At 37.0% G+C, this 15,452-nt stretch overlaps 1 protein-coding gene across 1 annotated transcript; it reads left to right on the top strand.

Annotated features, from left to right (window-relative positions):
- The first annotated feature begins 5,125 nt into the window (after positions 1-5,125).
- Positions 5,126-14,968, top strand: LOC120350230. The gene is made up of 2 exons (XM_039422798.1): positions 5,126-6,474; positions 14,143-14,968. Exons 1-2 carry the CDS (start codon positions 5,126-5,128, stop codon positions 14,966-14,968), a joined length of 2,175 nt encoding a protein of 724 aa, XP_039278732.1.
- The last annotated feature ends 484 nt before the right edge of the window (positions 14,969-15,452 follow it).

Below are 15,452 nucleotides of genomic sequence, written 5' to 3'. Positions count from 1 at the left end.
GGCCCCAATTTATTTAAATTTGAACAAATTGAGCTTTTGCATAAAGAGTACCGGTACATGGTGAGAATTTCAAATGAATCTAAATCAATGTCATGATTGCGAGCTAAAATTGTACCTACTCAGAACTAAACAATTTCCTTACAATGACTTGACAATTCATAGGGCGTACAACAGCATTTCTATAAATTAATACTAAAAAAAAAAATAGTAAGATGTTGGAACCATGTCTGCAATCATCTTATGTACAAAATAAATGATAAATCACAATAAAACTCGTTACACGAGATATGTGGATTATTTGAAGAATCCCGCTTATCACAAATTCAAAAAGGGTGCAGGTTCGCCACTACAAAAATTTGACACTGCGGTCTGCAAGTATGATTGTACATAGAGGTTAGATTTGATCTCAAGTCGACCGACAATGCTCACCTAATTTTAGACAGTAACAGACTCTTTAAACATAATATATTCACAATTTGGAATTTGACAATAAAATTATTTTGCAACATACAAGGCATTTGAATTATAAAACTTTTTGACAGTTGGTCTTTGTTGTGCTTTTGGTAATACAGTACCGCTTATGAAATTCACTATGTAAAAATGTTCTTATATATTATTTCCCGAAACTGACATTCAAATTATTATTTTAGTTCATCAGAACATTTTATGAATTTTTAATTGACAATAATAATTTTATGACAAACTTTGAACATAATTTACATTTTTTTTTTGAGGTTAGGTTTTTTTTTTATAAACATGAAATTATTCAAGTGCTAGTCGGTTTCCATCGGTGATCATAGACTGGAAACAGCTGATGACGTACCATTAAAAAAAAAAACATAAACAAACAGAAATTTTGGTAGTTTAACCCCAAATAACTTACATATGGTATAAAAATATAAATGACTTATCTCCTTTTTCGATAAACAGGGAAACACCGTACACAAACAATTTTATATAAGTCATCAATGCATTATGGTGTGCAAAAAATCAATTTTGCATTGGGTAATTTTTTCTTTACAACGATTTACGTTTGAGTGGAGTTTTCATGTTCACGTAATGAGTTTACAAATTGTTGAAAATCAAAATTTATCAAATATATTTGTTACGTTTATTGTGCATACTAGACAATAACTTGTATAATTACTGTAGTCATGATAGTACCTCACAAATAACCTAGGCATTGTTGATGGGTTTTTCTGAGAATAGGCTATCTTGTTTTGGACTGCTTCATGTTGTATTTGACTCTTATTTTCTATCAACTTTTTATTGTTATTTTGTCTCCAATGTTGCGTATTAACTCGTTTTGATGCCTTGTGATAATATCTTTTACTTTGGTTGGCTGCTTTCTTCCGTTGGTATCGTATATGACAGGTACAAAGGTTATGTTGACTTTTTAGGTTAGACAATTTGATCACTACTTTATTTTTAAATCTATGAAGCATGTCGGGCCCCAGCACATATACAGAAGTAAGCTGTTTAACCCGAGGTAACTTAGGTTTGATGCGTGTATGTCGCCTGTGTTGAGAAAAGTCTCTATTTACCTGGAATCCTGCCCAGTGATTATTGCCAATAGATTTGAACCGCACATGACGCCAATGATTTGAGATGTCTCTGCATACTCGAGATCTTTTTCTGTGACTATTTGTGACATATTTGAAGCGTATATGTCGCCGGTGTTGTGATAGGGCCCCATATCCTTAAGATCTCGGATGATGATTATTTTTGTCAGGTTTGAAACGTACATGTCGCCAGTGTTGTGAGATGCCTCCATGTACTCGGGGTCTCTTCAAATGAATTGGGTTACAGGATTCAGCTGTTGGTGTAACTAAAGGCTTGACTCTGGTGGTAGTGATCTGTAGTCCGGTGGATATATGATGATTCATTTTTTGAAGATTCACACGAATTTGAATCTCGTATCCAACTTAGCTTCCATGGTATCCATTCTTGTGCTTATCGCCGCAACATCTGAAGTGAGTGATGTGAGACTTGTGGTAAGCTCGGTATGTCTTTGGTCATTTTTAGCGACACTTGAAACGATTGATGCGAGATTTGTGGTAAGCTCGATATGTCTTTGGTCGTTTTTAGTACCAAAAGTGTGCATCTGGTCTCTCACCATTTCACATTCCTTCCTCCAGGTAGTGAGTATGCTTTCACCAATCATCTGGAACAGTTTGTGCAGGTCAGTTGAAGTATCATTCGAGATTGCACTCACTGGATCCACCTTATACTCCTCGGGTGTCTCAGGTGAAGCCGGTGTGGATGTTGGTTGGTCGACGGGCTCAGCCTGTATGGATGATAGGTGTCCCATGTTATCAGGGTTGAAGCCCACTGAACAGATGTCGTCCCCTCTCTCTGTGCGCGGTGTATGGTGCTCTTCGGCCTGGTGTGTATGTTCTGGGGTGGTTGTAGCCTGGGTTGTACCATATGTAGGGCCCCCGACATCCACATATGATATATTGGAATTCGCGGGTGAGTGCAACATCTCTAAGCTAAACGGTGGAACAACTGGGCAATGGAATAGGCTGAGATAATAGAATGCTTGTGAGGTGCGATCGCGATGCGCGCGTGCGATATGGTGAAACTTGGTAGCACGTTGTGTGTGTGTGTTGACGGTTGAGTGCTTACACTAGAATACAAATAAGTGCAACTACAAACCTCAAAAACAAATAGGGGAACACAATAAATAAAGTAACCAATAGTCCTATAACCAGAATACTAAAATAGTTGTAGAATGAAAATATGTACTATTTAAGTTGTAATTTAAAAGTACTATTTTTAAGTTGCATAAGTAATAGACTTAATGGAGCTTGACCCTTAAAAATATTAGATTCAACTAAGCTCTCTATTTGAGGTTCGACATTGGGGACTCTATCAGCACCAAATATAATAGTAGTATAAAAAGGAGGAGTCTGGGGCACAAGTGCCCCAGACTCCCCCTTCACCTCAAGGTCACCCAAGTTGACCAAACCTAACCTCAAGGTCATCCAGGTCAACCAAACCTAACCTCAAGGTCATCCAGGTCAACCAAACCTAACCTCAAGGCCATCCAGGTCAACCAAACCTAACCTCAAGGCCATCCAGGTCAACCAAACCTAACCTCAAGGCCATCCAGGTCAACCAAACCTAACCTCTAGGCCATCCAGGTCAACCAAACCCAACCTCAAGGCCATCAAGGTCAACCAAACCTAACCTCAAGTCAAAAAAAAAAATAATAAATAAAAATTTAAAAAAAAAAAAATTAAAAACACATAAAATTGGGAATAAATGGGAAATAAATCACTGGGGATCATGAACTGGGGCTATAAAACGAGTTGTTCTGCAAGGAGTGGGACATTGTGTCTTGTGCAGTAATGCCACCTGTACATGTGTGTGTGTGATTTTCGTGTATTTGTTTTGGATTACTTTCATCTTTATCATCATCAAGAGTAAGTACCAATGCATTTTATAGCTATATATATTTAGATTATATTCCTGATTTGACAATTAAGTTCAAAAGAGTTGAATTTTGAAGTAGATGGTTTGAGACTGTCAATTAAATTCTAAAATGATGTAAATTCAAAAGTGACTAGTTTAATTGTGAATTAGGTTCCAATACATAGAGTAAATGACATAGTCAAAAATGACTAGTGTAATTATGAATTAGGTTCCAATACATACAAGTTGAGAGTTTAATTGTGAATTAGGTTCTTTGATTTGGTGGTTGTAATTCATCCTAACCTAAAAAACGTATAACAAGTCTTTGCCATAGAATTAGGCTGTATCCACAGTATGTTTGACATTGATAGTGATGAAGGTGTGTATGTCGTTTCAGACATGAGTGGCAATGGTTCTAATGATCAGGAGCACCCATCCCACCTTCCCCCCTATCACAAAGTAGATCCTAGACCCCCATTCACATTCCCCACCCCCACCAAACAGCTCCCGACCATCATCCCTAGAACATTTAATATAAACATCTATGAACCTCCATCCCCGACACACCCCACACATCCGACCCTCGATCCTAGATATTGATACTGAATCACAGCCTTCATCCCCAACATCTGTTGATAGTGATGAAGGTATATATATAGAGTTGAATACTGCATACCATAGTTATACAATATTGTATTGCATTGTTCCAGATGAGCAAAGCTGCACAATGTCAACAAACAGTAAACTCAGTGGACGAGTTTGTTGTTCTGGAGGAGGCATTATATCTCGGCTCCAGACTCTATACTACAATAATGCATACAAGGATGAGCCTGCCAAAGATTTCCACACTTTTCTGAATGGTCTGAAGGATAAAATTGTTCACATCATCAGTCAGCAACAGCAGACACATGGAGCAATGAAGTTCAATCTAGTATTGGAGGCAACATATTTCCGCAGCACCCTTGATAAGAACATCCTCGAACTAGATGAGTTTCAGAATGTCGCCTTCAAAACTCCAAACTACACCATCTTCAGTATCATCAATCTTCCAGACATCATCAACAAAGCGTGCATGATCCTACTGGATGAGGAGTCGAAATTTGAAGGAAATTCCAGTGGATGGAGTTTGCTTATCATCGATGGATTGCTCATCAGGATCAGCAAACATATTCCCCTGCATGGATCATCCTACATCAGTCTTCCACCTCTTCTATCAGCACGAAAGGCAATCATCAATCCTATAAACAGGGACCAGCAATGTTTCAAATGGGCTATCCTCGCCAAACATGTACAAGGCAGTAATGAATGAGTCAACAACCGATACCATCAATTGGAGGAGAGATACAACTTTTCAAGCATTGGATTTCCCACTGCCATCAGTCAAATCGATAGATTTGAGAAAGATAATCCAGGGGTATCAGTTAATATTTATGGTGTGGATGAGGAGAACGTTATATTTCCAAGAAGAGTTGGAATTGCAATGAAGGCAGATCACTTTGATCTTCTCCTCCTCTATGAGAGTAATGATGTTGATGATGAAAACAGTACCCTTGAGGATGACAATGAACATAAATTAAATAGCCACTACTGCTACATTAAAAATTTTGAAAGACTTGTGAGATCCCAACTCACAAAACGTAAAGGTGAAATTATCATCTGCAGACAATGTTTCACCCATTACACCCTCAACAGAAATGGAGAACGCAGGATGGCTGAGCATGAAGAGTATTGTGCTAGCAATAATATAGCAAGAATCATCATGCCACAGGTTGGAAAAGATGATAAACCTCCAACCTTAAAGTTTGAGAAACATGTGCAAAAGTATAGAGTACCTGTTGTAGCATACGCTGATTTTGAGTGCATCCTGGAGAAACCTGATGGAGACAATGAACAATGGATTGGTAAAGCTACCAAAGTTATCCAGTATCATCGGGCAATGAGTTACTGCTTATACTTTGTGCGGGACCCAGATTTGGAAGATTCCTGGCTGACAATCACTAACCTAATCCCTCATGAGCCGATTGTCTACAGGGGTCCTGATGCCACCAAACATTTAATGAAGACCCTCACCATGCATGCAAAAGATTTAGATGAGGCAATTGACTGCAGGAATATCAAGTTGCTCCCACTAACCAAAAGAGAACAAGCACTACATAATGCGGCTAACTTCTGTGAGGCCTGCAATGAACGGTTCAATGAAGATAAGGTGTATGACCATTGTCATATAACTGGTATCTACTGGAATGCATTGTGTCGTAAATGCAACCTGCAGCGACGGCGACAATCATTCATGCCAGTGTTTCTCCACAACTCTTCAAACTACGATACACACTTCATTATTCCAGAGCTGGGTAGAGATAAGGATCAGCTGTTTGTCATCCCAAACTCATTGGAGAAGTATATATCATTCACCAAACGAATATCTCCAAAAATGCACCTTCAATTCATCGATACATTCCGGTTCATGCCTGATAGTTTAGACAACCTGGTTACTAACCTAGTCAAATCAGCATCGAATCCGGAAGACTTGTCCAAAGTGCTGCTACATACTGCCAAAGTGTTTGGAAACAAATTGAGCCTCGTCTCAAGGAAAGGAGTGTTTCCATATGACTACTGCGATTCATGGCAGAGACTCGAAGAAACATTGCTACCACCCAAAGAGGCATTTTTCAGCAAGCTGGCTGATAGGAGTGTTAGCAGTGATGATTATGAACATGCTCAAACTGTGTGGAACCGATTCAGTTGTAGAACTCTGGGAGAGTACAGTGACCTGTACTTGAAAACAGATGTTCTCCTGTTGGCCGATATCTTTGAGAGCTTCCGTGATGTATGCATGAAGACTTATGATTTGGATTGTGCGCACTACTTTACATCTCCAGGCTTTTCCTTTGATGTCATGCTGAAATATACTAAAGTTGAGCTTGAGCTCCTTACTGACTATGACATGTACATGTTTATTGAGCGAGGTATCAGAGGAGGAATAACAAATTGTATACACCGTCATGCAATTGCCAACAACAAGTGCACTGGCGCACCTTGGGATCCAGAGAAGCCTACATGGGGCAATGTCAGGATACACCACCGTCAAAGTCAGACACATCCATCCTAGCACTGAAAATCAGTCTTGTTTTGGCAGTGGCCACTTTTGTCGTTCTTGTGCTGAAAAAGAAGTGTCTTGTTTTGGCGGGGCAAGTCCGTGACTAATTTCTCTACCTGGAAAACAGTCTCTGGTTGTCGCTATCAGCTTTTGACACTTATGTCTGTTAAGCTGGCAGAATAGCTTGGAAGTAAACTGGTTTCAATTTTGGCACAGACTGTACTCTCTTTGAAATATTCTTTTTAGAACTTAGTGTGACTGTAGAAGTGTGTGTGTGACCACCATTGGACAATACTCCTGCATGACATTGTCTCTTATCTCAACCTTATTTAGTTCTATTGCTTCCTCTCTCTCATTCTCTCTCTCCCCCTCCATTGCCCTCTCTCTATCACTCCTGCGCCTTTCTCTCACACACACTCTCTCTCTAACACACACACACACACTCACTCTCTCTCTCACACACTCTCTCTCTCTCTCTCTCTCTAACTCTCTCTCTCTTACCCGGTTGTGTGCTAATGCTCTCTTTTCTTCAAAACCCCTCAGGGTTTTGTTATTATTTCATACAATGCTTCAGACATAATTATCTACAACCTATCTTGAATTTGACTTTCCCATGCCTAGATTTGTAAATTTCTTTGTGTCAATAATATTCATTACTATCAACTCTTGCTTGTAATATTGTGAATTCCCCCATTCCATCGAGTAGGATTGTATAATATAGTTGATGTAGCATCGTACTGGAGGGTTGATGGTTGAATGTGAGAGAGGGCCGGCCGTGCAAAAAAAACTAAAACTGCAATTCAATTAAATCCTCACTTCTTCACTTTCTCACTATAGGCCTATATCCCTCAGAACCACACTCTCTTGTGAAATACACAATCCCCTACACTGAAATAATTTGACTCCTTCAAGTTATGTGCTCCCAACTTGATAATACCGCCCGTTGTTCTCTCAATAATATTTGTTGAACGAGTGTTAGCAAGTTCTTACTTTTTACTCAAGTTCAAAGTTGTTGCCAGTCTGAGGGTTTGCTTGTTTGTTTGAATGCACTACAATAACTTTTAGAAAGAGTTGATCGATCAGCTTAAAATTTTGAACACACACTCTTCGAACCTTTTTACATGTCAAGTTTGTTGAACAACATAATATTTTACTCACTTCTTCGTCCTTTTTCAGGATATAAAAGTAACATTGAAAGTACTGCATGAGACAAAAAAGGTACTTGCTCCTGTGTGTCTGCCTGACTATTATCCTTCAGTAGCATACACGTAATATTAATGATACAAATTGTGATGGCAGAGTTGCTATGTCGTTGGTATTATTGATTTAACAAAATTTGAATTCTGATTTTGAATCATTTACCCATACAGAGAGACCTATGAAGTCCTATGGATTCACGTAGGCCTACAGCATAATATTAATAGGAAAACAGTTTAATGTTCCTTTTCCAAATATAATATAACAGTGGGTTCCACTGGGATTCTTATTCAAATTGAAAAAAAATTCTGTAGGTAGCTTCAAAATAATTTTGGTCTGCCATCTTCGTTCCGCCACATTGAATAAGAAATTTTCTATGGGAAGGTTTTAATACAAGATTCAAATAATAAAGAATTTCAAGAGACAATGAATGGTGGAAATCGCTCATAAATATATCAAACCGTTTCAAAGATATTCACATTTTAGTGTTGAAGTTTTTGGATATCTGTGATACAGAAATATTGCTCGCCTAGAACAGGATAGATTATTCATCACATATTCTTATCATTATCGTTCCCTAGCAACCTATTTCAAGCATTTATATAGTAGCTGCTGAGAGAGATTTATGTGATAGATATACCTGAATAATACTATTAAATACTACTATATTCGACTAAACAATGAGTGACCCAAATGAAGCGATTCAAATATAAAAAAAAGAAAAATGGAAATGCGAAAAATATTATAATATTTGGAACTTCATAACTTATCATTTAATTGAGAGACATTTATGGGATTAATAATTCATTGAATAACACTAATAATTTAGCAATATTGCACTAATAGTTTAAATTTTAGATGACTCTCTCCTGGATATTCCTCAGTGATTGCTGCATCATCTGAGAAAACTCCGTAAAAGTGATCTCTGTTCGAAATCAACAGAATGCTCAAGTAAAGACATTCAGAAGAAAACAAACATTTCATTTAATGTTCATTGAAATCGACCACATCAGTATTATTTACATGTGAATTACCGGTAGTGTATTGTTAATGAATTAAGATTCGAGAAGATAATATGAGCATCTTATTGGTTTTTCTCTCAATGATTGAAATGAATGGCTCAATTGCTTCTATATAATCATGAAAATAACACAGTTTATTACATTCCAGTACAATTACGTTTTTGGATATCTGTGATACAGAAAGGATGCAAGCTGGTTATGTTCCATCCAAGCTTAAACTGTCAAAAATAGTTCCCATCTATAAGAAAGGACAACATGAACTTCCAGAGAATCATAGACCTGTGGCAAATCCTCCGATATTTCTAAAAATTTTTGAATATGTTGTACTTAAAAGGTTAAGAAAGTATTTGAGCCAGTTACAATTGTTGTCACCCAAACAGTTTGGTTTTAGGCCTGGCTGTTCAACAGGCGATGCTCTTTTTCCATTCATGGATGAGGTGCTTACTTCTGTGGATGGTGGATCCAAGGCATGTGGATTAGTGGCTGATCTTTCCAAGGCTTTTGACCTTGTTAATGGAGAAATTTTGTGTCATAAGTTACAGATGTATGGGTTTCGGGATGTGGTTCTCGGATGGTTTCACTCTTACCTCTGTGATAGATATCAGCGGGTTGAGATTCAGTCACCCCCCTATATATATAATTCAGAATGGTTGAAGACAAGGAGTGGAGTCCCTCAAGGATCGGTGCTCGGTCCACTCCTCTTCCTTCTGTATATAAATGACTTACCATCTTATCTGGAACCGGCACACTGTGTGTTATATGCTGATGACGTAAGCATTTTATTGAGGAATAACTGTCAGAAAGAAATGGAATCTGAGTGCAAAACTGCTTTTGAGAAACTTGAGATGTGGCTGACTGCTAATATGCTGATATTGAATCATGGAAAGACTAAGCAATTACCTTTTAGAACGGCTAGAGAAGTAACTTTGGGAGTGGAAGACAGCAATGTGGAGTCTGTAAATGATATTAAAGTTCTAGGAGTTGTATTGTATTCTGAAATCTCATGGAAACCTCATATAGAATCTTTAAAAAACAAGTTGAGCTCTGTGGTGTTTGTTCTTAGAAATTTGAAATTATTATTAGACAATAGAACCCTCAAAGATGTCTATTTTGCAATGTTTCATTCTCTTCTGGCCTACGGAATCATTTTCTGGGGAAACTCAACTCAAGTAATAGACATCTTTCGAATCCAGAAGTGGGCAATAAGAGTGATGGTTGGAGAGACAATACGATCAAGCTGTAGACCACACTTCAAACAGATGAGAATTCTCCCTCTTCCCAGTTTGTATATTCTAGAGGCTTCGTGTTTTATTGATCAAAATAAGGACAAATTTAAAACTGGTGCACGTTTCCACAGTTACGGAACTAGACATCGTGAAGATTTAAGAGATGATACCCACAGAACAACTTTATATGAGAGAGGAGTTAAAAGTGCTGGGATTCGACTCTATAACAAATTACCTGCCAGCCTTAAAGCAACGACAGGCCGTAAATTCAGGGCCTTGATGAAAAATGAATTACTGAATATATGTGCATATTCAATTGAAGAATTCCTTACCTATTATGAGGTACAAAATAATTAGTTTGTAATGTTTTATGTAAGTTAAATGATTTTTTTTTTTTTTTTTTTTTTATTCTTCTGAATAATATTGATTGACAAATCCGAATACCCCTTCTATAGGTGGTCAGTGGATGATTAATGATAATAATAATAATAATAATAATAATAATAATAATTAACTGTAATATTTTACCAGTACAGTTATCTGATATGTTTCACAATCCATTTCTAAGTAGAGCTCATAAGTATCGTAATCTTGCCATACAATTACCATACAATAATTGAAGTTGATTTCATTCAACTTCAGTGCTGCCATTTCACCAAACTGCTAAAGGGGGGGGGCAAAAACCAAGAGGTATTGGGGGGGGGAGGAATACCCCCAAAGGATAGAGGGACCTGGGTTTTTCCCCATAAATGTTACATTAGAAGATGTTATTATAATTATGCTTCATTTTTTCCAATTTCATACAAATGTGGTTGAAGTATCAATACAAACATATACATTATTAGTTATTAAATTCAATCATGGAATATTTATTAGAAATATGGGTCTACAGAGAGGCCCTAGAGTAGGAATACACTGAAACAGATTTCCTAAAAATCATGGAAAAAGATAAATTTTTCTTTTACAATGACAATGTCAACAATTTCAATGGGGATCATATTCTAATTGGAAAATAACTTCCAGTTAGAAAGCTAAAGATACATCAAGCTGTTCCCATAATTCTCAACAACCCTTTACATACATTCTTGATTGTCTGATTGTGCCCTTTCTTTTGCTTTCACTGTGACATCTTGCAACCTGTTGAATCTCACATTGAAATTTATTCAATAACTCACTTATTGTGCTCTGATCAATAAGTGTACCCATTCTGTATTCAAACTATACGACAGAGAAAAATATATTATTTATTACTCTGTACCCGTATCTATACTTTCAAGGCAATTTTGCTACATTGTTGATACTGTAGAAGGAATTATACTACTGCTGATAAAGAAAAGTATTAAATCATTATGAGACTCCAAGGATTCGTGTAGATAGACCCGCATTTTCATTATTTATCTGATCCTTGAGGGGGGCCTAGGCCCCCTAGGCAGCTGATTATAAGTAAGAATTGATATTGATATTCCCATAATACAGTACACCTGAAGAATTGGCAAAGTTTATGGTAAGGGGTGAGGAGGTACTCAGCTCTTCCAACTAACATCGGATTAGTTTTGTGCAGTCTACTATAGCAGACGTTCCCATATGGATGTTACTATAGACGTATTTATCATCGTATTCAATTTCTGTTTGCTAGTTTGTTTGTATGTCTGTTGGAAATCGAAAATGGCTCTAACAATTTTGATTAAGTTTGAAATATAGAGGATAGTTTGAAATATAGAGTTTGTGATACGAAAATCATCATTTGGATTAGGACTCATGTTTAGGATAACTCACTGAGGGAACTTAAAAATGATTAGGTACGGTATAATAATATTCATCAACCGAGTAGCAGCTGACTGAGAGAGTTTTGTTTTTCGTCAGTTGAAAACAGTTGATCAAGAGAGTTTTTCATGGTCAGTTGAAAATAGCTGATCGAGAGAGTTGGCCATTGTCAGTTGAAAACGTGGCAGATGTGTTGAGTCACCAAGTTTGTTGATGTCAATTTTTTGAAGTTATTGCATGAATCGAGAAAATAGGTGCAGAGAGCAGCCGAGTGACAGCAATGCAACACAAATTTGAATTTGAAACATAATGATTGCAGTAATATTAATCAGGTAAATGCTAAAGTAGTCAGTTTTAATATACCTGAGTAATTGAATTATAACAATTCATTCACTTCTAAATTTCCATCTCTATGTCTTTGTACTTTCAACTCTGTTTCTTTGATATTGTTATCTTCATAGACGTGAAGTAGATAGATAAGGGTGGGTGTCTTCCATGAGTAAAATGAAATGTCTATTTCTGACTTCTGCAGTTGAATACTTGTAGCTAGTGGTTCTGTGAACAGTAGACCTCGTACAGCATTTATAAACCGATCTCATTGTCAATATGTCACCCCAATTAGCCCTTCGGACATCGGGAAAAAGAAACCGGTACTGTGACGAGAAATCATAAGTGTTGAAATGGCCAATGACTGACTGGCGTGTATTGACAATGACAATATTACCTGTTATAAATAAAACCGCGAGCATTGCCAAGCTGTAATCATCAAAAGCTAATTTACAAACATGCCAACATACATATACAGACAAAAGCAAATCCCGTCGTTGAAACGCAGAAAAATCAATCATCAAAATATTATCATGAAAAAATAACATTTTCCCGCTATTTTGGGAAATTATAACTGTATATCTTCCAGTATTGAAAATTACATTCAAAATGAAAAACAATACTGAATAATTTTATTATATTCAAAATTCTCAATTCTCGAGTAATTAACCCTCCAGTAGGCCTAGACTACATTAAACACAGTAGAACCTATATAATTTGTAGCTTACGGGACCAAGCATTCAATACAAATTTTGGAGGGTGATGAATTAATATCAAGCTCTGCAATATCGAGGCTGATAAAACAAAATATGAGAAAATTATATCATTGATACTGATCCCATCATTGCCCATAATTCATAATATAGCCTCTATGAATGAATATTAGAGAATATTGTTAAATATTAATTTGACATACTTGTAAAAGATTTCAGAGATCAATACAACTGTTCATGTCATGTTATATGTGAATCCATAGAACTTTAAAGTTCACTCCGTATGGGTGAATAATTCACAATCAGAATTCAAAATACCTAAACTAATAATACCAATTACTATAACGTTAAAGGTATTGCTATCACAAGTTGTATTATCTAATACATATAGGCTATGTTGGAAACAAACAATACCTAGACAGGCAGACAGACATTAACAAAAGCAAGTTGATGTAAAATTTGTATATTAATCAGCTGAATTCGGGGCATTAAGGACAGTATTTATGTATTTATTCTTAAATAGCATTAGCTGTTATGAATAAATGGGTAAATTGTGGTGATTGCATGCAATTAATATTCCAGCTTACTAATGATAAATCACAACACCCTTTTTTCCAATTCACTTCATCAGTTGATGTGATTTTCAGTCTCCTCATCACTGGAGTTATTAGTTACTGTAGCATAATCTTCGATGAACTCATTACTGGAATTACTATGGCATATTAGTGTATTTATCTTTATGAGAATACTAATTACAGTGTTTTTGATGACAAAACTACAAATTATAGAGAAGTTTCAGTGTACTCACCAATCTTGACAATCGACCTATTAAGTGAAGTTATTTTTGTCTCGTGTCAAGAAATTTACTAATAGTTCTATTATTTAAGCTCCAAATAACTGCAGAAAAAAGAGACAACTGCACAAAATAGGAATGATATATAGGACTTATAAATAGATATATGGGACTGATAAATAGGAATTATACAGTTACAAGATAAGTCATCACCTGATATTACTATGAAGAGGGATAGAAAGAGTGATAGGTTTCAGAAATAAGAATAGCCTACATTTGGGGATTCATCAGAACAATACCATTGTTTGAAAACCAGACAGCTCTGCGTAGTACAGTCCGTCCAAGAAGTATGACCTGACCATCTTGTTTTTGAAGTGTCAGAGGTTCGATGTGTCTGACTTTGTCGTTTCTGTACGGATGAAAAAGTGTCCGGTTTTGGCGCCTAATGCACACGCCAATTCGAGACTCTTTCAAAACAGTCTTTCCCTGTTGCTGGCATATGGTGTCGATGGATGAGATAGTCGCTGTCCACTCCTGTCAGGTTCAGAGTGTATCGGAGGACTAAGGTGGCGCGTACCCAGCCTACATCCTATCTGTTATATACAGATGCCAACAACCTATATGGCTGGGCAATGTGCCAACCACTTCCATGTCGCCAATTCCAATGGATGGATAAAGAAGAATTGGAAGCAGTAACAATGGGTATTACAGGTTTAGGGGATAATATGGAGATTGGATACATTCTAGAGGTGGACATTGAATACCCTTCCAACTTGCACAGTGAGCACAATGATTTCCCATTTCTTGCAGAGAACAAGAAAACTCTTAAATCTAATCATGTACGACTCATGACAACACTGTCTGATTGCGAACATTATGTATGTCACTACCGCACCCTAAAACAGGCAATACAGCATGGGTTGAAGATTAAAAAGGCTCATCGAGGTGTGCGGTTTGAGCAGAAAAACTTTCTAGCATCATACATCATGCTTAATACAGAGCTAAGACAGCAGTCAAAGAATAAGTTTGAAAATAACTTTTTCAAACTCATGAACAATGCTGTGTTTGGTAAAACAATGGAGAATGTGCGAAAAAGAATGAGCATGGAGCTAGTGGATGATGAGAAGTGTTTGAAGAAACTGATTGCTCGACCAGTGTACAAGGATCGTATCATATTTGGAGAGAATATTTGTGCTGTTACGATGCATAAAGAGAAAGTGGAGCTCAATAAGCCATTCTATATAGGGTTATCAGTGCTTGACATCAGCAAAACCCTCATGTACAAATTCCATTATAACATCATGAAGCCCATCTACAAGGACTGTCTTCAACTCTTATATCAAGATACTGATAGCTTGTTCTACCTTGTCAAGACAGAGGACATGTACAAAGATATCATCAACAATCAATAGCTTAAAGATACCTTTGACACTTCAGAGTACCCTGCAGACCACCCATGCTACTCGGATGCAAACAAAATGGTGCTTGGAAAGTTTAAAGATGAATATGCTGGCCGAGCGCTACTTGAGTATGTAGGCTTACAATCAAAGCTATATGCCTGTAGGTGTTACAATAGTGATCCAAATCAGTTGACAAGTGGATTGATAAAAAAAGCTAAAGGAGTACGGAGACCAATACTTGGGCGAGAACTCTCAAAAATGCATCCAGATGCTGAACGTTACATAGTCTTCCAAGACTATCTAGATTGTCTATATGGTGATGAGGATATCTATAGAGAACAAGTGATGTTTGGCACTAGGAAACATCAGATCATGACTCAAGTCATGAGAAAGAAGGCACTGAGCAAAGTTGATGAGAAGAGGTATATTCTAGATGATGGAATTACAACTCTTGCACATGGACATTACAAGATCCCCACTCTAGCACATGGGGATG

The sequence above is a fragment of the Nilaparvata lugens genome, chromosome 3 (assembly GCF_014356525.2).
Source record: "Nilaparvata lugens isolate BPH chromosome 3, ASM1435652v1, whole genome shotgun sequence".
NCBI classification, from domain to species: Eukaryota; Metazoa; Arthropoda; class Insecta; order Hemiptera; family Delphacidae; genus Nilaparvata; species Nilaparvata lugens.
This window is presented reverse-complemented; position numbering and strand designations above follow the sequence as displayed.